Source organism: Protopterus annectens, chromosome 4.part1 (assembly GCF_019279795.1).
Source record: "Protopterus annectens isolate FY-2018-M chromosome 4.part1, PAN1.0, whole genome shotgun sequence".
NCBI classification, from domain to species: Eukaryota; Metazoa; Chordata; order Ceratodontiformes; family Protopteridae; genus Protopterus; species Protopterus annectens.
This window is the reverse complement of record NC_056734.1, coordinates 240,139,703-240,167,615: the sequence shown is the minus strand read 5'-3', so window position 1 is coordinate 240,167,615 and position 27,913 is coordinate 240,139,703. Positions and strand designations below refer to the sequence as shown.

Genomic DNA, 27,913 nt, shown 5'->3' with positions numbered 1-27,913 from the left:
CAAAGGTATCTGTGAAAATAGCTTGAAGACATTTAGTCATTTCTTCCCAATTTTTTTTAATATTAATGCAATCATAAAAAAAACATGAATCCAGTCTGCTTTACACATTAGTAAGCATTTCCAACAAATGGTATCTTCGGATGCTATAAACTAATTTGTCTGTTGTGAAAGACAGCAGTTTCAATGATCAATGCTACTTTTGTTTTTGTTTTTTTTCATGGATTACTATATCTGGTTTTCTCACATCTATTTTTTGAACTGTTGGCAATGGGTGATTCCATGCAATATAAACTTCATCATTTTATGCAATGCTTTGTGGCTCATGTTTCCAATGTTTTTCAGTTACTTCGGTATTGTAATGTCTGCACAATCCCCAATGCAACAGTCTTGTCACATTATTATGCCTTTCAGTATACAGTTCTTCTGCCAGTAGTATATCACAATCAGCAACAAGATGTGTGACTGTTTCCAATTCTGTTTTACAATTTATTTATTTATTTATTTGTTTATTTATTTATTTATTTATTTAAATTTGTTGGCTGGGAGTGTCCGACTGGACGTAGGTCCATTTTCAGCGGAGGCCCGGGGAGAAAAGCTCCACAATTAAAATAAACAGACAGTATTTACATTGGATTACATAGTGATTAGCAATTTACATAGCAATTACTTACAACATATTTACAGATGAAGAACATAGTACATCAGTAGACAACTAGAATCTTTATCTGTGAAGTGCATACCAGACATTAACAAATGTTACAAGAAGAAGAAGTTTGTGCTGTATAATAAGTACTGGCTTATGAGCATCTGAGCTTGCTATAATCAAGGTAGTTAGTGGAGTGGAAAGAAAGGTAGTGGTTGGATGGAGTGGATGATATTAGAGTGGGAGTTGCAAGGGCATAGCCAGCATGTTTTTAGTTGCGCTTTTAGTAAAGTTTTGAAGTGGGTGCATGATGGTATGGAGGTAATTGTGGGTGGGAGTGAGTTCCATAATTTGGCTATGGCGCAAGAGAATAGTGCTTCACCAGCAGAGTTATTGGCTTTAGTGATCTGCAAGTGATTTTTGCTGCTGGATCTTAGTGGTCTGGTGGTTCGATAGGGTTGGAGTAGATTCTGGAGGGATGTGACATTTAGTGGATGGTTTACTAGTTTTTGGGCGACTGAGAGTTGATACCACTGAAGGAGGTGAGGGAGTTCAAGCCAGCCCAGTTCAGCAAGTGAGAGACAGTGGTGACTATGGTAGGATGCCCCTGTGGCGAATTTGGCAATTTTGTTGTAGCAGGTCTCTAGATTGTTTAGATCACATTGCCTTAGGTTGGTATATATTGGAGAGGCATAAAGTAGGGTGGAGATAAGGTGGAAATTTGCTATTGAAATCTTTGCTGCTTTGGTGAGAAATTGCTTATTTCTGTATAACACTCCTAGTTTTTGTGGACTTTTTTTATAGTCATGGATATGTGAATGTCAAATTTTAGTTTATTGTCTATTTCCACTCCTAGCAATTTGGTGTGTTCGGTTGGGTATATAGTGGTGTTGTCTTTTGCCGTGATGTTAAAGTGAGAGTTGTTTTGAGTATGTTTGGTGGGTTGGAAGATGAGTAATTTAGTTTTGTTTGGGTTGAGTATTAATCGGGCATCGGATAACCATGTTTCAACAGAGGAAAAGGCTTCCTGTGTGACTTTTTGCAGTTTTGGTAGGGACTGGGCTGAGCAGATGATGGTCGAGTCATCTGCGTATTGTATGAGTGTGCCATGTTTGGTGGCAGAGGCTAGATTATTGGTGTAAACAGAGAAGAGTAGGGGTCCAAGGATGGATCCTTGGGGAACCCCTATAGAGACAGGTAGTTGGGGAGATATGTCATTCTGCCATACAACGGATTGTTGGCGGTCAGACAGGTAACTCTGAAACCAGTTGGTGACCGATTGTGAGAAGGATAGGTTACTGAGGACAGAGATAAGTTGTTTGTGTGGGACCATGTCAAATGCTTTAGATAGGTCTAGGAAAGTAGCAGAGGAGAGACAGCCATTGTTTTTATGCTGAAGGATAGTGTTAGTAAAGGAGAGTAAGGCAGTGGTGGTGCTATGGTTTGGTTTTGGTACAAAACTTACATTTCTCGGTTTCTCCCACATGTTCAATGGATTTTGTAAACCAACATGTATGTAGTCCACTGTCTTAGGCTGCCAATATCAACATTTTGTCTTTTGGTTTAAATTCACCTTTCCTATCATTCCTGCATTTGATCCTGATCAACATGAGGTTGTTCCAGAAGTTTTCTGTACTTGCAAGATAGTTATACATTTTCCACATTTCTTGCCTTCTCATTTGATCCTTTATCTTATATTCTTTCTTTTGCTTTTAGGTGCATTCAGTTGCTGCCTGATTTTTATCTACTTCTGGTTTGATTTCCATTCCTGCTTGACACCAATATACTTCTGCTAAACTAAGCAGGGAAGTCATGTTAGACTTCTTCTTCTCATGTTTTAAAACTTTCACTAAGTTTGGGTCTAGTGAGGTCAGCAGATATGTATGCAATCCTATGATTGCAGATCTATGCATGTAACCAATTTCGAGGAGGGCCTTGCCAAAATGGGGAATATATAGTCTTGGAATATACTGAAATTTATACATCATTTGATAAGCATGAAGCATCCTTCTTGGTTTCCTTTCCAACTCATCCAACACCTTTTGGGGCCACTCAATCACTCTGAAACTGTAAGTTAGGACAGGAAGAGCAAATTGGTTTATAGTTTGGACTTTCTTCCTAGATGTCAACGCTGTTTTCTGTATTAATTTTAGTCTTCTGAAATATTCATTACTAAGGTTTATTCTCATTTGTTCATGTTTTATTGTTGCTCCTTCATCAATTCCCAAATATTTATATACTCCCTCTTGCTCAGTTTCTTTTATATTACATTCCTGTTCCAGGCTGATGTTTTCTTGGTGCTACAACTTTCCTGCTTTATAGGTTGCTATTGCAATTTATCAAGACAAATGACATTCTTATATCATCTGAAAAAGTTTTGACCACTTAGTTGTGCTTTCAGTTCCTCATCTGATGAACTTAGGGTTACCACCTGTCCCACTTTGCGAGGGACAGTCCCTCTTTGGGCAGTTGTGTCCTGACAAAAAATTTAAAAAATGGCAAATGTCCTGAGATTTTAGGACAAAATTATTTCCTATATTTTATGTAATAGTTGCATAAAACAGTTATTCTGTATCTAAAATACCTAAATGTTATAAAAAAACAGAATAAGCAAAGAAAATGCTACAAGAATAAGCTTTTATTTAGGCAAAAATGTAAGTTCTATCCTTTGTACTGATCGTGGGTATGTGTCGCCCTGTAAAATCTGATGTTTGTACCGAAAATGTCCCACTTTGGCCATTTGAAAACGTTCAACCCTAGATGAACTATACAGTTTTAAATCATCCACAAAAAAAGATGAGGTCTTTATACGTTGTTTTCTGGGAGACAAATTGTAGACATGATCTGATCTGTGAAGTAGACAGCTTAATGGGTTAAGGGAAAGACAAAAGAGCAGCAGTGACAATGTCACCCTGGAATATCTCCCTTTGAATTCTTATCCCTGGAATAATAATTTGCCCTTTATCATGGCTTAGCTGTAAAGTAGTTTGCCACTTATTCATGGTCACTGTAATGTAATCAATCAGTGTACAGTATATCATATACATTTTTAAGCACCCTTATATCCATGAATGTGGGATACTGTCAAATGCTTTTTTGTAGTCTAGCCATGCCATACTTAGATTATTTCCCTTTTTACAGTTATCCATTATGATTTTATTTAACAACAAATGATCCTTTGTTCCATATGGCTTTACCCTTTTGTTCTATTGTGATGATTGAGTTTTCTTCTAGATGACTAAAAACTCTGTTGGCATCAATTCCAGTGTATAGTTTATACGCCATCAGAAGGCAAGTTATTGGTCTATAATTTTGGGATGCAGGTTCGCTGTTAAGGAGCAGTATAAATGTTTTTCTTGCTGTTAATCATATTGGTGTCTGTTTAGGGTGTGCATATAAATAGATCTTACTTATGGCTAAATCTTCATGTAAAGATGTTAATACTTTTAACCAGAAGTTAGGTACTGCATCTGGGCCTGGGGCTTTCCACTTAGGAGCTTTTTTTTACTTTGTTTCAGTTTATCTTGCTGTTATTTCATCCCATTTCATATCCTGTACATTTGAACTTTTTATTTTCTCTTTTAGTTCTTCTATCCATTCAGCATCTTTGTAATTTTCCACAGGACTGTCATAGATATTTCTCCAAAATGTGTCTATTTCTTTTTTGGGGGGCAGTGTTTCATTTCCTTTTGCCTTGTTTCCCAATTCTCTGTAAAACTTTGTTGGGGTCATGTAAAAAATGCTTATTTTTGTACTTTTCCTTTATATTTATCTGCACGTTTCAAGTTTTTCTTCCTGAGCTGATATTTTTAGTTTATTATTTGTGATAGTGCATGATGGATCCTGATCTGTTCTGATACTGTGCATTGCTTTTATCACATATATCTTTCTGGGTAATTTTGTTGATCTGTTCCCTCTTCTATAGTCTTCTAACAGTGACACTGCTTGTCTTAATTACTTTACAGTTTTCTCTATTTGATACTTCCATGATGGCATTTGATTTCTCCCCTTCCCTTTCCCTTACTACCCTGTGTTTTTGTGGTAAGACTTTATCTGTTACTAATTTAGCTTCCCAGTAATAGATCCTATTTACGTCTGCTATAACGCATTAATTTCTATGAACATTATACTGTGTTCATTTGTTTTATCAGACTTCTAACATTTTGTGTTTTATTGACTTTCTGCAGTCTGCTTCTTTCATTGATCTTAATATGTCTGTCCATCTCTATTAAATCAAGCAACGCTTCTCTTAGATCATTTTCTTCTAAACTGAGGGCACATTCTTTGTTCTCCATTTCCTGGTGGCATTCTATAGACAGTTCCAGAGCATCTTCCTGTGCCACATTGTCTTCAGTTTCATCCTGTGTCATCCATTGCTATTTCATATGGGAACTCACTGGTCTATCACTCCACAACATTGACTGTGTTACATTTTCCATAATTTCCTGTTCCTTCCCTTGCTGTGCAACTCCAACTGAACTTTGATACAGGGAAGTAAATAGTGCGGGAAGAAATAGCCTGGGAATTGTTATGGCTAGGCTTGTATAGGCCATAGGGCCGATAGCCTAGTGCCAACCTATGAACCTATTTCCTAAGGAAGGCTACAAAGCATCTTCATATGACAACTGATCAGATGATTCCTGCTGCACTGGTTTCTCTTTAATTTGGGGATCCATTGCTTTATCCTGCTGTGGTGTTATCAGAGATAGATTTTCTACACTGAATCCTTAATTTCTCAGGTAATCCATAACCACAATTTTTGTTTCTTTAACTTCTCCATCACTAATCCTCTTTTCTACTTTTCCTGTTTGTTTTCTTATTTCTTGTATTGTAAAGTTTCCATATCTGAATGCCTTTGCCTGTATTTCTCTTCAAATATATTTGGTGCTGCTTTTTTTGTATTGCTTAGTTTTGCTTTCTCCTTTGCATAAATTTTGCACCGTATTGAATATCTTTTTCTTTCCCATGTCCATATTTTTTCTTCAGATGTCTCCTGCTACTCCTGTTTCTCCTTACCTGAGGTACTCATTAGCCCATCATGCTTTGATATCATCTATGCTACACTTTCCACACTAAATCCTTCACTATGCATGTATTCCATAACTTCAGCTTATTTTTTTTTTAACTTCTACATTGCTAATCTTCTGTTCTGCATTCCCTCTCTGTGACCTTATTTTTTGTATTGTGAAATTTTCCATATCTGGATGCCTTTGCATGTATTTCTTGTCAAATATCTTTTTTTTTTTTTTTTGGCTTTCACCTTTATATAAATATTGCACCATATCAAATCTCTCTTTCTTTCCCATGTCCATATTTCTTTTTTATACCTTTCAAAAATCTCTAGATTTTCTTCTTTATATTTTAACACTTCCTCATTCGCTTCTTTTTTCAAATGGCCCAATGTTTCTTCAGTTATATAATGTTTTTCATAAATCTGTTGTATTAATGAACACAAATTTGCACTGAAGCTTTGACAGTTTTTCTTGTGCAAATATTTTTCTTTCCTCTAATTTTTCTCTTAATATTTTTGTATATCTTCTATGCTTCTTGCATGATAGTAACAATACATAATTTCTTTCTTATCCTTAATAATCCACTCAATCATCTTTATGGCTTTTTTTTGGCCTATCAATTTTTGTGATTTCTGTGGACTACTAATTCCTTTTACAGCATCCTGTCCCCAAGCTTGGACTAGCCCCATTGTAGGAACATTTCTGTGTCTTGAGGATTCTACATTGTCATTTTTTTCCAGTCCTGGCAACAGTGTGCCTACCACGATTGGACACTTTTTTATCATGGGACTTGTGCTCCTAGATATCTGTCTTTTTTATCTTTTAACCTACCTCTGTTCATGATATATGCTAGATAAAATACAGTCTATAAATCAATGTTATCTTGGTGAGATTTGTTTTTAAAAAACAGGGCCACCTCATGAAGGTACTCACCAAGACTTGAGGATGAATTCATTTCCAGCAGTACTACTCTCTTTTGCTTGCTGATTTATTAGCCCTCCATTCGGTCCTGATAATATCCCTGGATGTATCTGGAATAGTGGGAAGCATGACAGCACTGTTCAACCCCAGCTACCAAATGGGCTTTGTACCAAGTAAATAGAGTACAGCAGCAGTCATACCCCTGCACAAGGGAGGGCCATGCACAGACCGGTGTAACTACAGACCCATAAGTCTGACCAGCCTCATATGTAAAGCTGTGGCTAGATTTGTCATGGAATGAAACAATAAGGATATACAAATCCAGCAAACACTGGTCCCATACCTTTTTAGTTTTGTCAAAGGCTGGTCATGCTTACTTATCTTAGTTGACGTTTTTGAAAGAGTCACCAAAGCAATAGTCAATGCAAGATGGTACACACCACCTAACTAGACCTGGCCAAACCTTTTGATACAATACCTCAGTAAGGCATTGTAGAAAAGCTTAATAAATTAGGAATAACCCCCTATGTTATCAGATGGATTGCCAACTGGTTCACAGATAGGACACAGGAGGGCAAAATAGGGGAAGCTACCTCCACAAAAAAGACTACTCAGTAGTCCCACAGGGTTGTGTGCTGCGACCACTCTTATTTCAGATCAACTTCTCAGAAGTCCAAGCAAACATCAAAGGTCTTTGGTTGACCACGTTTGTGGATGACTGTAAGCTGGAAGCAGTCATTGAATCCTCAAAAGACTCAGCCATACTTCAGGAAAGCTTGTCCCAAACAAATAACTGTTGCCAGAGTCAATGACTAAAGCTAAATGCCAAAAAGTACATTATGGTATTCAGTGGGAAATAAACTACCCCGGGAAACAACCATATTGACAATACAGCCGTAAAAGTCAGTCCAGTAGTTAGAGATTTGAAAATATCTGTAAACAGTGACCAAGCATTTCGCAAACATGTATCTATTGTTGTAAGGAAGTCCTTCTATATTGCTCACCTAATAAACAAAGTGATAGCATCTCGTCCATAGATGTCATTGCCCACTGTACTCACCAGTCATCAGGCCCATCACTAAGTATAAAGGCTCCCTTGATATAAACATGTCCAGAAAAAAATGCAACTAGAGCAATCACAGAGGTTTCTCACAAAGAGAATACAGGGGCTAAACCACATGACCTTCAAGGACCATCTCAAAGCTCTGTCATTATACTCAGTCTCTAACAGACAATTAAGTGGTGATCTCTGCCTGTTCTATAAGGCATCCTTTGACCCAGGACCTACTGCACATTCTCAAGCCAAATGATATTAGAAATACCTGATCCAGAGACCTTAACCTCTTCTGCAACATAAATAGAACATTTTGGAGGGAAAGATACATATCCCAGAAGATACTACTACTACTCTGGAACAGACAACAGCCATTTAAAACAAAGCTCATCTCTGTCCCTATTCAAATTCAACTTAGATCAATGGATGCAAATAAGAATATTTACACCAAAACTGTTCATTTTGTTTCTAATGGACAGAGGCAGCACCTACATGCCCTGTCATCCTGCTGGGTTCCCTTTTAATAATCAGTGGTATGACCCCCAAAAACATTTATCCACAAATGGAAAGAACAGGAATAAAAAAAAACATCATAAGGGTATGTTGAATACCTGATGGGATAACATGGGTTGGCTTAAAATGACCCTTCAGGACAGTTACCCTAGTATTCACTTGTAAACCTATTCATTCACTCTCTAGTACCTGCTGTGTAAAGTTCAGAATTGTGTCTGAGACATAGCCTGTCACAGCACTTATTAGGCACAAAGGAAAAAAATGAATCCTGGAAAGGATCAAAAATCTGCATAATGAATCTATTTCAAGACACAAAGCATTTGACTCAGTTTGAGCAACTGCTTACAAGATGGGGAAAAAAAGTGTTTCAGAATTCAAGGTTCATCAAAAAAATTCCTATAAATTCAAAAAGGAAGGGATATTTAATGTTGCATTTCTCAGAAGAATGAGTATCACAAGCCTTTACAATTTATTATAACTTTCTCTGTAGTTTTACCAGCATGTAAAAGTTGTGTCAAATGACTTGGTGAGCAAGAGTCTTAGGGCAGGCCAAACATTTTGTACCCACAGCCTCCTCACTGTAGCTATATTTACATATTTACACTTGTTACGCCTCTTCTCTCCTGTCCTTCATGGGTGACTTTAGACAGCTGCAAATCTGTAAAGCATCATGACTAGGAGTACTGTTTTAATGTTGTCACTGGCTGTTCATGACAGTGACTAGGGTGGTTGTGGGGGGTTATGTCAGTTATCCACTTTTTTGAAATATATCAGGTCAAGGGAGTACAGGACAGAATGTGTGCTTACAAAGTTAGAATGGCAAACAGCTAATATTTCCAAATGATGTAAACAGAACAGTATTATGCACTTTGTAACTGCACAGCTCAAGGTTACCCACATCAAACTAATCCATTTGTTATAGATTTAGTTGCAAAACTATATGAGCCTCACTCAGTGGTAAAATCTCTACCTCACAAGCTCATAATCTCAGGTTTAATCCTGGCCTCTAGTCACTGTGTGTTTGGAGTTTTAAATATTCTCACAGTATCTGTTACTCACTGGCTCTGTGTAGGTTATGTCCATGTAAACGAGTTTCATCCCACCTCCCAGAAACATGTTGGATAAGTTGCTACACTAAATTGTCCATATATCTATGCTGTAGATATTGTTCCCTTTGTGACTCGGGCTATGACTAAAAAGGTTCTGAGAAGAACTTGTAGATTTACTTAGGTAACATACATTTAAATTACCTCCTCATCCTCCAAGGTGTTCATTTGAAAGTTCCTTCATTTTCCTATTCATAGTTAAATTAGGACATATTCCTTATCATTTCAATCTTTGGATTAACAATACTTTATGTCCCTTGAAGTGTACCATACTCAATACTAGGCCGATGTACTTAACTGAGGACACATTAGTCGCATAAACATTTGATTATCTGTCTTCACCTTCCTCCTGGTGAATGCCACTCCTTGTGTAACAGGCCTCCCACAGATACTTTCTACCACCAAGCAGCACTCGTTAGTCATATTTAATTTGCAGGATGGAATTACTTCAAGGTAATTTTCCTGTTGCATGAAAATGACCATCCTGCCTCTCATTATGTAAGACTTATTTCTAGTTGTCACGCTTATTGCTATTCACTTTTTCATAAATAAATACAGCTGCTGTCACTAACCACTACAAGACTTTCTACAAAGCTCCATTTTTATTTCTTTAACACCTTTTGTCTTGTGTACAGTATTTGTTTTGGCTGCAATTAATGTGCATGTTATCTTCATACCATCAATAGATGTCACTAATAAAGGCATTTGGATGAGCTGGGCCCACTGTAAATCCAGTTGACACTTCCCTAGTTGTATTTCTTCTTTTAAATATAGTTACTGTTGGCTGCAAAGGTCCATAATCAGAAATTTTCTTCTGTCACAGTCTTCTGATCATGTTTGTAGTCAAGCCTTCTGTGTGATACTGAATATAATAAATTCAACAGGCCAAACATCAGCAAACTCACTGTACTTTTACAATTTTGTAGAGTGTGGAGGATTATGTCACAAAATACTCCATTTATGAGCATCGGTCTTCTTCTCAACCTCCCTGATTAGTTTGAGTTTGGGTCCCCAAAGATCCTTAGAGAAAGTTACGATAATAAGAGCTATTGTCTGAGATTGTTTAAACCTTCTCACAATTTTACTTTGTGATATATATTAGCTGTCCCAAAATACTTGTTAAGCTATAGCAAAGCAACATCAGTGACTGCCTACTGATTTATCTATATTCTTTTCTCAAAACATAATATTTATTTGGCATATTCACCCTAGCCTTTGGCTATGGTACATTAATTCGTCTAATATTCAAACAATCCTGCTTTCTTTCTCTGTGATGCATTTTGATCCATTTCCTCAATAGCTGTCAGACTTGTAATCACTATACCTTAATTTTGATTTATCTATTGTTTTTTTGATATGGCACACTTTGGCTCTATGCTTAGGAACATGTTACCCCAGGTCAGGTATGGAAAGCTCAAAGGCAATTCATGAGGATGAATCCAGACTAAACAAATATTGTCTATCATGACACATAACAGCACAGCAGGGAGGATGTTAAAGTACATATGTGGTTAATGAAGTAGAACAGGTCAACACACTATGACTCGGACATGTGACAAATGAGACAGACATAGAAATAACAAGAAGAGATAAAATAAGACAGTCAGAAAATATGATGAAAGACAGCTAAAAAAGTGACAGGAAATGCTATTTGAAAGACATTTATTAACATTCAGAGAACTATATTTCTAACACTGTGTATGCCCATTTATTTATTTTTACAGATGGAAGTTCAGGCCCCTCCCGGTATAACTGTTGGCTATGTTGTGCAGAACTGGCATCCCTTCCTTCCTAAGTTCACGATTCAAGATGATATGAAACAGGACGTCCTGAAGATCTTTGGTCCTTATTGTACCTTTGGCTGTATTACGGATTCTGATTTTGAGGTATACTTCCCAAGTTGCCTTTTAATTGTGTCTATATTTAAACAGTTTATCAACATCAATATGAAAGCAAACATTCCTTAAAGGTAGAAATGAAAACTACCCAGTGCCACATGTATATTTATTGCCTGTTATCACTTTCTAGCAGATATGTTTATGGGAAGAAAAGAAATCAGGAAACAAAAATACATTTTTTTTTTCATAAGTGACTCAGTGTAAAATCTTGTCAGATGTATTAGATATCTAGCTGTTAGAAGGATAATGATGACTTTTAGTATTTAAAAATGGAACCAGGTTTACTCAAAATACGAATAACAGAAAACATTAATGATAATGTAGCACATGGAGCGCACTGACTATGCTCCGATATTTAGAAGAAGACAAACCAATTAGGCACCAGAATGGCTTGTGACCCAATCTTAATAAATGCTAAGCACCTCCCTGAGAAAGTTGTTAAGGTCTGGTCTCACACTATGCAGGAAAATCTGCCTGTACAGTTATCATGTTTTTAGCTTTCTGTTAACTTCCTGTAAAAAAAAAACAAAAAAAACCTATGCTCACCTGCATAGTTTGAAGAATGTGAATGCTGAAACTCAAATGTATTTCATTATTTAGTGATTTGAAGCCTCAGTGTTTCATCTGAAAAACACATATTTAATGCGCAACAGACCAAAAATATGAACTGATAATCTGGATGTCCTGCAAAAATCTAGACAGATGAGAGATATGGAGGAAAGTGCAAACATAATAGACTGCATTACATTATCTGTCTGACAGGGCTTTCTAAGTGTTTTATTTATTTATTTACATTTGATTACTGGGTAGTGTCCAACTGGGCAAGTAGCCCATTTTCAGTGGAGACCTGGGGAGAAAACCTCCACAGAAGTAACACAGTTAAACATTAAATACAAAAATGTGAGTGAGAACCATAGAAAAATCAAAAAGGTTGTAGTGGTTACATACAATACATCATTAACAATTAGCATTAATAAACAATCATCATCACATCAGAAAATTCAGAACAAACAGTTTTAAAAGGTGTTTTTTTTTAGGGTTCCTCTCAGTTCGTCGAAATTGCAGCAGTTCAAACACCATATGTTCGAATGTGAAGTTCGAAAACTGATTATAGCAAAGCCGCGGAACACCGAATTCTTTCCCAGGGAAAGAATTTTGTGGGCCGTTTCTATGACTTCGCAATTTTCAGTACTGTGGTGGAAAGTTACGGGTTGGGTTCAGGTAAGTGTGCGATTGTGTGGATGTTAGGGTTAGGGCGCGGGTTAGGTGAGTTAGGGTCAGGGCGTGGGTGAGGTGGGTATGCGATAGTGACAGATTTTAGGGTTAGGGCGGGATAGGTGAATTAGGGTGTGGGTCAGGTGAGTGCGTGATAGTGACGGACCTTAGGGTTAGGGTTTGGGTTAAGGTAAGTGGATAGATAGTAGTGTATGTACAGTTTAGTGTAGGGTTAGATGTAGGGTTTTAAGTGTATGTGTGTTGATTGCTGTTTTTTGGTGTGCTTGTGTTGTGTGTGTGTTTCTTGGAACAGCGATTTTTTTTTTCCCTGGGGAAAAAAAATGCCGTTCTAAGCCTTCAATGGTTTTGCACTTTGAGGTTAGAAGTTCGAACATATGGTGTTCGAACGTCTGCCGTTTCGATGAAGTGATATAGACCCTTTTTTATGTGTTTATATATACATATAAAAGGCTAAATAAAAAAGAAAAAGAAGAATCAAAGGCAAGGTGGACATGAGGCTAAGTGAGAGAAAGTAGAAAGTCAGTACAGGACGGTAAGAATAGGTTAGTCTGGAGGTGAACAGGAGCACAGGAGGTGAACAGTTTTATGACTTTGAAAGCTGGAAAAACACAAAAAAATGCTTATCAATTTTTTTCCCCTTTAACTAGTAGTACATGGAACAGATAAAGCTCCATGCAATACAAACAATTATGATTGTCTCAATGATCATAACCCCTTATTAGGTGTTCTTGACACAGATGCCAAGCATACTTCTCAGTTGTACAGATTTTTGCAAAATGTCCAGGCTGTTGCCTCATTTTGGTCTGTTGTTCAAAAAATTGTGGCTTCCTGGTAAATTATTGGCAAATCATTAAAGATGGAAGTTAGAAAATGAAAGAGATTTTAGTTTCAGACTTTATACACTTCAGAAAATCCATGCTAATGCAAAACTTGTTATTCTGTCAACTTTCTAAGTTTCTAAGAGCAATATTTAAAAATTGTCCCTATTATTTTGGGCCTTTGTCCCACTTTATGCTTTTGTCCAGATTTCTTGCTCTAAGAAGTTGAGAGGTATGATGTCAAGATTCACAGATGAGGGTATCATAATATTTAAATGAGAAAATATATGTAAATGTTATGCACATAGTATTCTAATTAGCCACTTTTCTCATCTTTTGAAATTCAGAGTTGCATATTGCAATGTAAGTGCATGTTGTACAAATTAGTTATAAAAAAGCAAGCACTGCCATTTCTAGTCACTTTGCAGTTTATAGAGTTGTTTGGTATGGCTGCAGTTTTCATTATTTTGTACTTTAAAAATGCTTGTTGCCATTGTACCACAACCCACGGCGCTCAATGACACCCAAGGCAGAGGTGCTACCAACACTGGCATACCCATCACTGTTTTCAGGAGTGGGAGATATTTCACCACTTTTCTGTTGAGGGGGACATTATAGGCCTTTGGTGAGCATGTAAGGCTCACAAACTGGAACTGGTGAAATGCATTCTTGTTCCTGTGAATACCAAGGTATATATAGTCCTCACTATACTTACCATGAGGACCTTTCAGACTTAGACTGGGGTCACATTGGGTATCACACAGGCTTTGGCCTGGAGGATGTTTTAGAAGAAGAACAAGTCTGCTTCCCACAGTCACCACAGGATGCAGCTACCACAAAGCATGATTTTTACAGTTTGATTCTCTGAGCTGATTAGTGTGATAGATTGCACCCACATGACTACCAGGGCCATACCTGATCCAAGGCCAGCGAAGTGACTACCATTTCATTAACTGCCAGGTAGTGTGTGATACACATGACTTTATTACCCATGTCTTGGCTCAGTAACCTGGCAGTGCCCATAAATCCTACATCTGACACACATGTTCAGTGTACTAGTGATTTCTGTATGGTAGGATACCACATGGCCACCTAGTAGGTAAGTGTACCACAAATCACCAAACACCTCATAGATACTTTTATAAAGGATGACTAAGACTGAATGATTAATCACCCTGTACCCATGTTCCTCCTTCCAATTTGTGTTTTGCAAGTGGTGGAAGCTACACATTCAAACCTTAGCTAATGACAAGTTCTGAATCCACGGGGAGTTGCAGAGACATATACTACAACATCACACTGTCACAGGCCCATACAGTCACTAAGTGAGTGTTCAGTTTGCTTAAAGGCTATGTCCACTACTTGGACAATTCTTGGGGAGCTATTGAACCTGCTACTGTATGCACAATGGTACTGCTTGTTGCATTTGTCTTGTCTGGTCTGATGCACCACTGCCACAGCCAACACCAATAGGACCCCCCCCCCTACTGCTCATGTGTCTCCCCTCCCATATACAACCTGAAACTTATACTAGCCAGAATAGTGAAGGCAGACAGCCAATGGCATCAGCATGGTCCCTTCCCCCCAAGACAAGCTCATAATTGGTATACAGAAGCACAGGTGAATCAGCTATATCTATTTGAAAATTATGAGCCTTGATAATCACAGTGTAAAGTCACAGAGATATAACTGGGTGCATGAAGTGCTACCTGAAGGCTATGCTATGCAGAGTATAGTCAATAGTAAACACACACTGTGCATCAGGCATTCCTCCACAAACCATGCACAAATGTGTAGTCGATATGGTTGCAGCCATCATCATTTCCACTGTGTTCCTTGGACAGAGACACAATTGTTAAGCACACTGGGGTCAGTGACTCGAACAGTATGTGAGAATGTGACGCAGGGCATGTTTCATAATATAGTAAACCTTCATGCAGATGCAGGCTTAATAAAAATTTGAAGATGATCTACTTTGTTTTCTAAATAGGACCCAACCATTCATATGAAAAGATTGTAGGCATTAATATGATTTAATGCCTTTAAAAATGTGCATAGATGAGCAAGTACAATACAGTTATAATTTTCATATTTTTTTCTTTTTCCAACATAACCGGTAAGTCCATATTTCATTTATTTTAAATTTCTTACCAAAGGGTTTTTGTGATTTGGGTTTTCATTATGTGTACAAGTACTCTTCTTACTTCTTATCTCCACTGTCTTGGGGGAAAGGATTTTGGAGCATGTATGACACTTGGCTTGCAGGCTACATCTGAACTGTATCATACACAATGCACCAGTGATAACAATGGTGAGGGTCTAAGGGAATAGAAATGAGTGTTGCCGCAGTGATGTCTTCTATGTGATTGTTCTGAGGTCCTTGATAGTAACCAGTCAGAATTCCATGGGCATGACTTGACAGTAGCATCTTTCCACATGATGTTAAAATCTGATGATGTCCAGCACACTGACTCATAGAGGCATCCACGTCCATGGATCCTGGAGCTGACTGGGCCATCTGTGTTGCATATCTAACATTGTTTCTATGCATGCAGATCCAACCACTTCCCTGGACAGCTGTGTCAGCCATGTGTGTGTGTGTTTGTTATGTCACCACATGATGTTTTAGTCTGATGATGTCCAACATACTGAGTCATGGAGACATCCACATCTGTGAAGGTTTGAGTTGCTTGAGCCACTTGTGCTGCATATCCAACATAGCCTCCATGCATACGGACCCAACCTCTGCTCCAGTTAGCTATGTCAACCATCTGTGTATGGACAGAGGGTGACATGGATTACTGTGTAAACAGTCATGTTCTATTGGTGGATAATCTTGGCATTTTCTCTGGCCTCCACCATTCCCATGTATTTGTAAATGTCACAACATATTCCTCATGTACTCCCACAGTCTCTACCTGACACTCTCAGTAGCAGTATCTTGAACAATGTCCCAACAAAACATTTTGTACTTTGCAGACAATGTCTTACATGTTTTGGGAGCCAGTTGTGGTTGTTGACTTCATCTGGCACTACTGTGGACAGGCTGTGCAGAGATCATTCCAACCTCTGAGATTGCCCTGTCCACTTCCATCTGAAAAAGAAGTGGATCTTCATGGGGGGAACAACCCTTCTGGTAAAGGCATGTACCCGTGGTGTACTACCTGTGATCCAGCCTCAACCATGCTTGAGCCATCAATCTGCTGCGAGGGAGTGGCCTGTCACTTTACTTTCTAACTTTGTTTAGGCTGTATAATGAATATTAGCATAATGACATCATCAATGATTGCCATATGGTTGTCAGCATCAACCAGCTGTTCTGTGCCACAGTCTGTCATTGTAAGTGCAGCTACTACTATACCTGTCAGCAAATGATAAAGACTTTTTATAGTATGCAGCACTGTCAAATAGCTGTAAGTCCCTATATATTTAGTTGTACAGGTGAATGGGAAGAAATCCAAATGTACAATGTGATGTTTCTGCATTGGCAGTCCTGAAGTACCTGGTGGGGAGACATTAAAACAAGTATGTGGTAATGCAATCTTTCAACAAATAGCTATTTCCCAGTCCAAACTATTGCATGATAATACTGAGCTGCTCCAAAAGCTGTGGACATGTGTTGTGTATACGAAACTGACAGTATCCACATCACCTTCAATAATAGCTATGCTATTATCTTCACTATCACAGTCATCACCACAAAGCAGTGCCCTCATCATTTATCAGGCTTTGCCCTATGTAAGGATTACCAGCAGTGGCAGGATAAGCCATTGCATTCTGCTGTGTTTTACTACTGGTATGGGACACCATGTCATTAGCTCTCTTCCTACACTGTGCCAAGGTACACTTTCTTCATTCAATGCCAGTTATGTCTTCCAGCACTTGCTTCCATACTTTAGCATGCTCTGCCTGCCTCTGTCCCCTTTTTTCCAAATAGTTGTTTACCATATGTCTTCAGTGTCTCCACTAGGGTGCGGTTCTCCACAGGAATGAAGTTATCCCACCTGTGTCTTGTTTCCTTCTGCCCTAACATGTTGACACTAAGAATATCACAGTGGGTATTAATAGCTTTGAAACTGCCTCACTTCATCTTGAACAGAATCTGTGTCCCACCCTGACTGATTAAGCCTAACACTACTACTATGTGTCTCTGCCAGCTTTGCATATTAACAGTGGAATCTTTCTGTGTGTGCATGTGTTTATGTATATAGTGTGCCGTATGTGTGTGTGTGTGTGTGTGTGTGTGTGTGTGTGTGTGTGTGTGTGTGTGTGTGTGTGTGTGTGTGTGTGTGTGTGTCTGTGTGCATGTACTCATGAGTGGTCTATGTAGAAGAGTGTGTTATATTTTATAGCGTCTTATTTATAGCATCTTAAAACTGCATGCATGTGTGAGATGACTATTGTCTGTTTTGTTTTGGGGGAGGATATGATTGTGTGCTTTCCTTGTGCCCACTTATATGTGTTTCATTACAGTAAATCATGTCTTTGCATAGCATTCCTGTGCGTTTCTTTTGCCAGGTGTCATTGACACAGACAATCCTATTCCTGCTTACTGTACCATATAATAAACATAAGCATTACTAGTTTTTTACACTAAAATTGCTGACTGAATGATGGTTGCTAATAGCAGTAACAGAATTTCTTTTACCAGTGCTGTAGATGTACTTTCTGCCCTAACCTTAAAGAAAATAAATGTCCTGAATATGTTCATATATTTTTTGCTTTTGCTTTTGCTTTGGCTTTCTGATGATCTTCACATAAATGCAGTAAGCAGTGGCACACAAAATGGTGACAGACAATATTCCAGTAGATCTATGTGTGATTACCAAGTTTTTTATGTAAATGAGGCCTTCTGGCAAACTGCTGTATGAATCACATTACTGCACAGATGTGCACATCCCTTCATCACCATAAGTAAGTTCTCAAAAGCAGGAATGAGTACTGCGCGGCACAAGCATGTTCTCTTCTCTGAGTCACATATGTGTATCTGTGCTTAGCTCAGCAACATGCAACCTTCCAGCTACCTGAGCTGTTTATATTCATGTTATACAAGGCATGGTTCAAATCTTAACAGTCTCGCTTTCACAGAATAGTCACCATTTTAATTTCTAACCTTGGACAGTAGCAGTGGCTTCTGTGCGAGCCCAGTGCAGGACCTGTATGCCACCAGATACAGGGACAGACAGCAGGGAGTTCAAGTAGATCTATTCAGAGAGAGCAACATCTGCACTGACCTGGCTAACCAAATAAGCCAGGAAGTAGGAATCCCCAGAAGTGGACAGCAATGCAGTTATATGTTTGATAACCTGCAGAGAAAGAAGTCCAATCAGGCTGTCCAATCACTAGCCGATGTTGACTAGCAAAATCTGTAGTCATTTAGTAAGTACCTTTACATTTGTTTTCAGTACTGCAATCCTATTCTTGTAAGATGGGAATCTTTCTGTACTGTTGCTGTTAAACTGCAAACTTTGCACTATGGCACTGATGAGTATTTCTCAGTATTGCTGTTGTTTAACATTGTGTAATGCAATGATAATTTGTATACAGTCCATAAGAAATATATTTAGGTTGGGGTTCCTTTATACGTTTTTCTTTTTTTTTGCAAAAAATTATCATTAATGTCCAGTACTGTACTTCTCTGAATGTTACTCTTTGCACCGTAATATGGATCCCCTTCATATGTTCGAAATTCTGGAACATATAAACTCTGATCATCAAAAACCAGAGGACTGAAGTTAGGAAATATCGAACTATGTGAATGGAGATCACCGTACAGTGCAGAATGGGAACTTCCCATTGTCTTCACTGTAGTGTAGTCTTGGAGTTGGTGTATTTAAGTAGCAGGGGGTGTGGGGGGAGTATGGGTTGCAGGGGGCTTGCCCCCATGCCAAAACATGAAATCAGAAGTTTTCATGTTTTATTTTTTTTTTGTCATAGGTTCGATATTTCGGAACTTTGATACTCTGGTCTGCGATGATCAGAGTTTCGATATTCCAGAATTTTGAACATATGAAGTAGATCCCTGTAATATACATATGGGTTTAATGGCAACTGTAAAATCAATGAACCATTGATGTCAGTAATGCTGATATGTTAATGTCAATAAAATAAGTCAGCACTCTTCATATCATACTCCAAGGTTATTCCTTGGGCCATGTAAGTTTTAAAAAAGTGTTTTTGTAGAGGGACAAGCACTCCCTCCCCCACACATCCACACTCCCTACTAATTATTTATTCCAACTTCAAGGGCACATAAATCCCTATTGAAAGGGCATATTCCCCACAGCCAGGGATTGTGCGATCTCACATAATTGTCAACCACCTGTTTTGTCAACCAAAATGTGTTGACAAAACAGAGGTAGATTTAAATTTCAGTTGACTATCTGCAAGTAAACCCCCAATACACACACATGCACACACACACACATATATATATTTATATACTGTGTGTGAGTGTGTGTGTGTGTGTGTGTGTGTGTGTGTGTGTGTGTGTGTGTGTGTGTGTGTGTGTGTGTGTGTGTGTGTGTGTGTGTGTGTGTGTGTGTGTGTGTGTGTGTGTGTTTGTGTGTGTGTGTGTGTGTGTGTGTGTGTGTGTGTGTGTGTGTGTGTGTGTGTGTGTGTGTGTGTGTGTGTGTGTGTGTGTGTGTTATACACTGCTCCATTTTATGCCCATTTGTCAAGCCAGTGAAGATTAAGACAAACAGTGGGGGCATCACAGTTGCACATAAAAAGTGCTATAGCAATAACTTCTCAAAGGGTTTATTCAACAGTCTGGCTTTTTTTGAAAAGGGGAATACTTACAGGTGCCAGCTCTGATCATCCTCTCAGGATTTACAGTTCAGAAGGTGTCCATACCATTAAGGTCCCTGACAAGACTGCACTTGTCACAAGACTTTCACATTCCAGGTCAGCATTCTGTTTTTTTCCTTCCTGCAGCTGACCATCACTGTCACCAGCTTCTGTCCTTGTTCATCAGGTCTACTGGACTCACACTAGCCTCCTCCAGGCTCGGGCTGACCTATGTTTGAGTCCAGTGAGGAGAGGATTCTGGTGTACCATCATATTGCTGCCAGGGATTGTATCATAAGTGCTGCAGCCTTGTGAAATGAACAACTACTGCTTTGGAGATATGCATGCATACTTCCACACATGCACAACCTCCCAGCTATGTGACATACCACTTATGAAGCACACAGCTGACCATGTTCATGTTGTTGCTTTATTGTTGCCAGCCTAGGCTGCCTCTCTTCCCCCAGGACAGGTGAGCCAGTGTTGACTGCTGACTTAAATCCTTCCTCTGCAGCCTCTCCACCACCCATGCTGCAAATAAAACATGGATCGTCTGTGATGCAGAAAGGACTTTAACTATCTGTGCTGCAGGGCTTCTAGGTCAGCATACTGTTATTCTTTACAATGCCTGCACTGTGCTAACAATGCCCCTTCACATATTCCCTTTGGTCTTGCAGCATGAATTTAACTAATGCATCTAACACAAGTGTCTAGAGCAGCTGGAACTCCCTGACACTTTGTTTGCCCTTGCACAGTTTCAGCCCACAATATTTGATTGGGTGGATCTTCATAAATTGCAGACATGTAAAAAACAGCCATTTATTTGCACACATTGCATTAAAACATATCTTCATAGCACTATTTGTTGACACATTTGCCTTGCACATTTGTACAATTTATGATTATAAGTAGTACCCTAAACATTTTTAAAAATTAGTTGCAGTCATGAATATAAACTTACTGTGATATATAATGCACAAGCTTAAAATTCTTCTCTGAACAGTAAAATGCTTTGAATTTGTAGCAAGTATATTCCTTGCATCACTTACAGCTAAAATACAATGCCTAGTTAGGAAACTGTACCTAAAACATACCAAAAATCCCTTCCTACTGAAAGAAATAAATTTAATAAATAAAAATAAATTCAATCCATGTTTCTCAAACAAAATGAAAACAGAACATATGTAGAAAATGATATATTTACAAGTCAGTAGGATTGTACTCCCTGACTGTCAAGTATCCGAATCACAAGATGCGGATCTTCAAAATAATGATGACTGATTCCCATACTAAATAACTGCTGGTGCAGTTTTTGGGTATGTGCTGGCAATGATTTCTTTGTTTTAGGAGATTTGTCCCTTCTCATTGTTGGTTCAGCTATGGAGCTGATATGTATATTCCTGTGGGTTGCAAGGGTCTTGTCTCCTTGTAATAACACTTGCAGTTCAACTTTTCATCCTTGTGGGTTTTTTTGAGTTTTTTTTTTTTAGCAGTTGGTGTTCACTGATGAGGTACCTCAACATCTTGTGTACTGCTGTTTTCAGAAAACAATGCGAATAACATATGAAAAGCTGGTAGCAGTGTAATCTAGATATAAATATATCATTTAGCCCACATCAGTCTATTCCAGAAGATACAAGATAGCTTCAGATAAGAGAAGCTACCCAAACCTGACAACAGATGCACACCTAAAAATATAGATAAATAGGAACAGGAGAAGAATATGTCCATGGAGGGTCACCTCATTCTTAATATACTACATTACTGACACATAGTAGCATATAGCTGTTTTGCAAGATTTACTATCATTTCAGTGATCGCACTTCATATGAATTATCGTTTCTACGAACCATAGAAACATAAACAGCGACCGACAAAAAAGTCGAATGTGGAAGTGGAGAATGTTCGAATTTGACACAATTTGAACATTTACCACATCTCCGCAACTGCTATTACTGTGCAACACACAGTAAAGAACATTTTTGCAGGGGGGCAAGCCCCTCTGCACACCCCACACCCCCTGCAAATTATATATACAAACTCCGAGATCACACTACAGTGAGGGAAAGGGTACATTTCCCGATCCCCACTATAGTTAGATCTGCATTAAAATGTAGAAAATCACAACAGCAAATGCTGTATTGCATTTGCTGTTGTGCATTTCTATATTTATTTATTTATTCGTTCTTTCTTTACTATCAAATGGGGCATTTCAGACTAATGTAAATCTCATGAAGTCCGATCACCCGCTTGATAGTAAACCGTTTCGCACAAGTGGCATTTTGCAAACCAGCCTCATAATGCAAGGCCATACCATACTACATTACAAGGTCACATTAAATATTCAAGTTGCAGTTTGGCATGAGTTCAAATGGTCAGATAAGGTGACCATCATACAAAATATAAGAAACCAAATGTGCACAAAGACCCGCTGGTATCTAGTGCACCATTCAAGAGAAGGAAAAGGCACCATACACTAAGAGTCAATGTAGAGATATCACCAGGAAAAAGCCTGCAGAATTTCTGCTGGGGAGCAGAACTGAAATGGGAACTTGTACAACATAACTACTAAACAACTGGTGGAATATTAAGAGAGACTATGCTGCTGCTGCTATTGTGAAGGTATAGCCATATAGTGGTAAGAAAGGTAATTCATATATTGTAAGATCAGAATGAACATTCTTATTAAGGAATGGAAAGTGATGGAAAACTTATGGGAGAAACCTACTAAGTATTAACATTAAAGGAAATATACTTCATATTTGTTTTATTATTTTTTTTTATTAACAATCAAACTTAGTTGATACACTACTCAAACACAACAGTAACAGAAAATTTGTCATATAATTCATAAAGCATTGTCCAAGCTATGTACAACGCTAACAAATCAAGAACATATAAAAGAAAATAGTCCACAGTTGCTCCTCCTCTGCAGTTGATCGAGAATTGTTAAGGGCTGAACAAAGTCTATCCACACAGCAATTTGATTCCTTATGTCCATTCCTAGGAATTTCAGTGGTTAAAGATGACAGCTGATAAGATTATCTGCTGAAGTAGTAGCTAGTCTATTGCCAAGGAGTTAGGCCTTTTACTTGTGAAGTTAATCCCAGGACTTAAAAGAGAGTATTATCCAGGGTTGCTGTAGGCTTCCTAACAGTGAAGATTGCCACTTTGTGTGCCTTCTTCCAAAAGGACACACTGAAGGGCAGTGATACAATAAGAGCAGGTAATTCACCTCAGTAGCATTGTACCTCCAACACTGGCTTCTATTATGAGAGTCATCCCAGCCCCTGTGGAGAGTAGAATGCCAAAAGTTATCTTTTTAAAGTGGGAGAAAAACACCGGGGAAGGTAGACTATGCCCTATTGCCTTGTTCATACATCTATCCCATAGCTTCATAGAAACTGGCTTATTAAGAAGCTTCTCCTATTTTTATCTATGCATGTCAGAAGTTGTTATACTATATGTATCTAGGGATCTGTACATCACAGCTAAAAGATGGGGCTTTACCTGAGGTGATTTATGGCTCCAACTCATAATAACCTCTAATGCTGACCTTACCTTGTTAATTTTGCTTCTCATATGTATCAGCTGAAGATACTATCACCACAGAACCTTATCTCCACCACATTTAGTACATCATTCCACCAGGCTGAGTGGGTGTGAATGCTTGTTCAGAAATAAGTCACACCAAAACAATAAATCATCCATCAACCAAGATTTCCACTTCATTACACCCTCTTTCATAGTCTTAATATCGGCATCCTATAAAGGAGCATCTGTTTTCCAGCCCATTAATTAGCCCCAGATGGATTAAAAGTTTCATGGTATTTGTTGACTTGCCCCCAAGTCCCACACTTTCCTCCTCTTGCTGAATGGCAATGCCCTCTGGCTGGCTAGTGATAAGGTGAGATCTGCTAGCACCCAGACAGATCTAGGTTTTGCCCTGACAAGAGCAAAATGCGCTATGTCTGCTACCCTTGCATTCCTGGTTAGGTCTGGTAACCCCAACCCTCCATAATAAGTGGATGACATTAGTTTCTTTCTGGCCAACCTTGGATGTCTACGCTTTGGGGGGCATCTAGCTGTGAAAAAGAGCTGTGACAGAATTATCATCTGAACCACTGCAATCTTTACTAATAAGGAAAGGTGCAGTTCCCCCCCCCCCCAAGATCAACTTTACTCCCTGTAAAAGTCCATATTTCAAGGTGAATTTCTTCCAACATTTCGTACCATGAGTTCTTCAGTTCATTCATTAGATACATACTAGACAGGGAGATCCACAGAACCTCCATTTTGCCCTGTATACCCTCCGTCTATCCGGTTAAGAGAAAGTAAAACAGATTTGCACTAATTGATTGTCAGGCCAGATATCTCCCCAAAACTGTGCATTAGATGGAGTATTTCATCTGAGTGTTGTCTGGTATTACTCAGCCAAAATATTCAGTCATCCACAAGCCATGTACTTGAAAGTGATTCTTGGTTCAAAAGCTGAATGCCCCAGTGCCTATGCTGCTGCTTGATACAAAGACTTAGGGCTTCCCTGCCAGAAGGAAAAGATAAGGCAAAATGGGGCAACCTTGCCTCGATCCTCTAAAAATGTAGAAGGGCTTGGAACAGGAATTATTGGTGATATCTTCGCTAGGGACTTTGAATACAGTAATTTACACCAGGACATAAATTCACCTACTAGGCCAAAATGAGCCATGACTGCCCAAAGAAAACCCCATAGAATAGAGTAAAAAGCTTTGTTGAAATGCAAAAAAAAAAAAAAAAAAAAAGATTTGTCAGTGGCTGTGAAGAATGGAGTCTAAGTTTCTGAATTGCCAGGCAGGTTCAGATTAAGCCAGGGATTCCCTGTCTACCTGGAATGAGCCCTTGCTGAGTATCTGCTACTAGCAGGTGGATAACTTTTTAGAGATAGGACCTTTGCCAAAATTTTGGTTTCTACTGAGAGTAGGGAACTGGGCAGATAATTGTTAGGGTTGGTTGCCTCCTTCCTTTCCTCAAGAAGGTCACAATGGAGGATAGCGTGGAGAACTCTGGAAGAGCTCACTCAACACTGATAAAACATCACCCTAAGAATCAGTGTTAGGTTATCTGTGGATTACTTACAGAGCTCAACAGGAAGACCATCCAGCCCAGGCACTTTTCCCTAAGGACATGAAGGCTTTTTTTAATTTCTTCTACCATAATTAGACAATTCAGAGCTTGCAGTTCAGAGGAGGGAAGGGACTTAGGCCACTCAGTTTTTCCTAGAAAATCCTCAACTAACTCCCACCCCCAGATAGCTGCTGTGTATACAGGGCCTGGCAGAAGTCCCTCATATTGTCATTGATACCTTGGGCAGAGTATGTTAGCAATCAGTCAGAGATGGTAATGCCTGAGATACTCTCTTCTCCCTTAATCTGTGGGCTAGTAACTTTGGCAAATGGATAAGCCCTGCCCAATGTGAAAGACTAACCCTCTCTCAGAAATGGTGTTGTAGGTGAATATCTGTGTTTTTGCCTCCTTCTCCAGTCTCAACATTTCCTGATGAAAAAGTTTGTCACTGCATTGACCTTCCTCTTATTCCAGGGTAGTTTCATGCAATCTACATTGATAATCTGTGACAGCCTTGTAATTCAGCTAACTCTCTGCATACTTCTTGTGACTGGCAAAAAAGTGTAAGTTAACCTTAAAGGTTTTCCAAAGTCTGGTCAGGGGACAGTATGAGTGTATTTTTCTTTGTCAGAAATCCCTTTCCCATCTCTCTATTTCCTCTGCAGAGCAATGCTTTGAAAAGAAGAGGACCTAGAAGTCTTTGGGATTTTAGTCTCAAGTTATCATTCAGGAATCAGGACCATATACCTAACCAGCATGCTGTGGTCTGTGAAAACGTTGGCTAGATGTCTTTGGGGGTTTAGTCTCAAGTTATCAGTAAGGCCCATATCCCTAACCAGCATGCTATGGTCTGAAAAAACCCTTGGCTGTATATTGATTTGTAACACCTTATCTAACAAATGATGACTAGCCAAAAACATATCTAGCTGGAGGTCTGATCCTGTTGAGGGCGCAAAGAAGGTATACGCCCTTTCTTCAGGGTGTGTTGCTCTCCATACATCCATTAGGTAAAAGTCCTTCATCTAACATTTCACTCTGTTTATTTAGCCTATACCTAGTTGCTGGTAACTTGTTCAGATTCCAAGTCAAAACCACATTAAAGTTTTCAGCTATAATCACTGGGAGAGTATGCCCACCCATTTCCCCTAGCACTGGGTCATAGGTATTGAAGGGGGTTAGGTTCTCCTGGTTAGGACCATAAAAGTTACTGATCAGCAGGAAACATTTCTCAGTACATACTTTCAGTACAGCCCACCTACCTTCCTTATCCATTCTAGCATCACGTATCTCTAACCTTAATCATGCATTAACCGTGGTTAGAATACCCCTTGACTAGGATGTGTTATATGAACCATGATACTACCTTGCCCAATGCTTAAGAATCTTTTTGGCTGCTGAAGCCATAACTTTTGTCTCTTACAGACGGGCAACCTCCACATTCCTGGACTGAATTTCCCTTAGTACATATTCAGACTTAACTTTGGCTATTTAGGCATTTTACATTCAACAACAACAACATTCCACAATAGCCACTTCACTCACAGATCACCTTTTTTACATACCCCACTAAGACTGCTAAATCAAATGGGGCAAGAAGCGCTGGCATGAGGTACTCCTCTCCAAGTGAGCCAGATCCATGGCCCAACAGGGCATGTTACCCCATGCATGGGTCCCCTCAAATTATCTATGGTATGATCTCAACTATTCTTATTAGGGGTAATATATAATTATCAACCAAGGGATGGTTAAAGTCAATCTATAACCAAATAGGATAGGTTATTTTGAGCAAAAAATGGAAATTGGCTAGGCTTAAAATGGCCCATAAGTGCAGTTAGTTTTGTACTTATATATGAACCTATGAACAGACTAGATAAGTCAATAAGAGATACTCTACCTTCCATAGATTATATAGGAAATGGATAGTGATATTTAGTGTGAACTGTATGACTGAAACTGTGACAACTACTATGCAGTTCCTAGAATATGGCCAGATGTAAAACAATCAAGGACAATCTGTCATGAGGGCACTTAGATAGGGAGGAGCCACCCTCCTGACCTCTCAAAAGCCAAAGCATGCATTAGCAAAGAACAGTGAATGGGGAGTGGTGTTGTGTTCCATAACACAGACAAACAGTTTCAATTTAACCAAGAATCACTTTAAAGCATAATTCATAACAGGTACCAACAACAATATATTGGAAAAATAATAGCTACACAAAGCAGCATGAACTGGATAAAAAGTTCAGCCCAATAACAGGAATTTTATTTTTATTTATTTTATTTTACATTTGTTGACCGAGAAAGTCCAACTGGACACAGGTCCATTTTCAGCGGAGGCCTGGGGAGAAAAGCTCCACTTAAAAAACAATCTAACAATTAATTTTATGAATTACAACACTTTCTTCTAAATACATACAATATTATACAAGAACATATTTTACATTTCTTCACAGATATATGTATAGATACAATTATTGTATTCCAGAAGCATACCACTTGTGTGTAGGTAAATGTTTAACTGTCTTCAGAGATGAATAAGTAAATACGAACAGAACAGAACATCCTTAGTTAAGAATTAATATACAGAGGTTAGGCAGTATTAGGTGATCCTTGGTAGAATCATTGTATCACTGCAAATGTAGTGGATTAGCCTGGGGAGTCACATGGGCATAGCCAGTTGTTAAAGTAGTGGGTTTTGAGTAGTTTTTTTTAATTGTGGAGCAGAACCTGTAGAAGTTATGTGTTTTGGAAGTGAGCTCCAGACTTTTGCTATAGAGCAGGCAAAAAGAGATTTGCCAGCCTCATTCCTATGTTTGATGA

The 27,913-nt window shown here is 38.7% G+C and overlaps 1 protein-coding gene across 2 annotated transcripts in view; it reads left to right on the top strand.

The window, feature by feature from the left end:
- The window catches only part of LOC122800827 (phospholipid scramblase 1-like), a 604,453-nt gene that overhangs the window by 402,722 nt on the left and 173,818 nt on the right, over positions 1-27,913 (top strand). For both annotated transcript variants that reach the window (XM_044070117.1, XM_044070116.1), the window contains one exon: positions 10,974-11,135. In XM_044070117.1, coding sequence (XP_043926052.1) covers positions 10,974-11,135 — 162 coding nt within the window. The remainder of the gene's footprint in view (positions 1-10,973; positions 11,136-27,913) is intronic.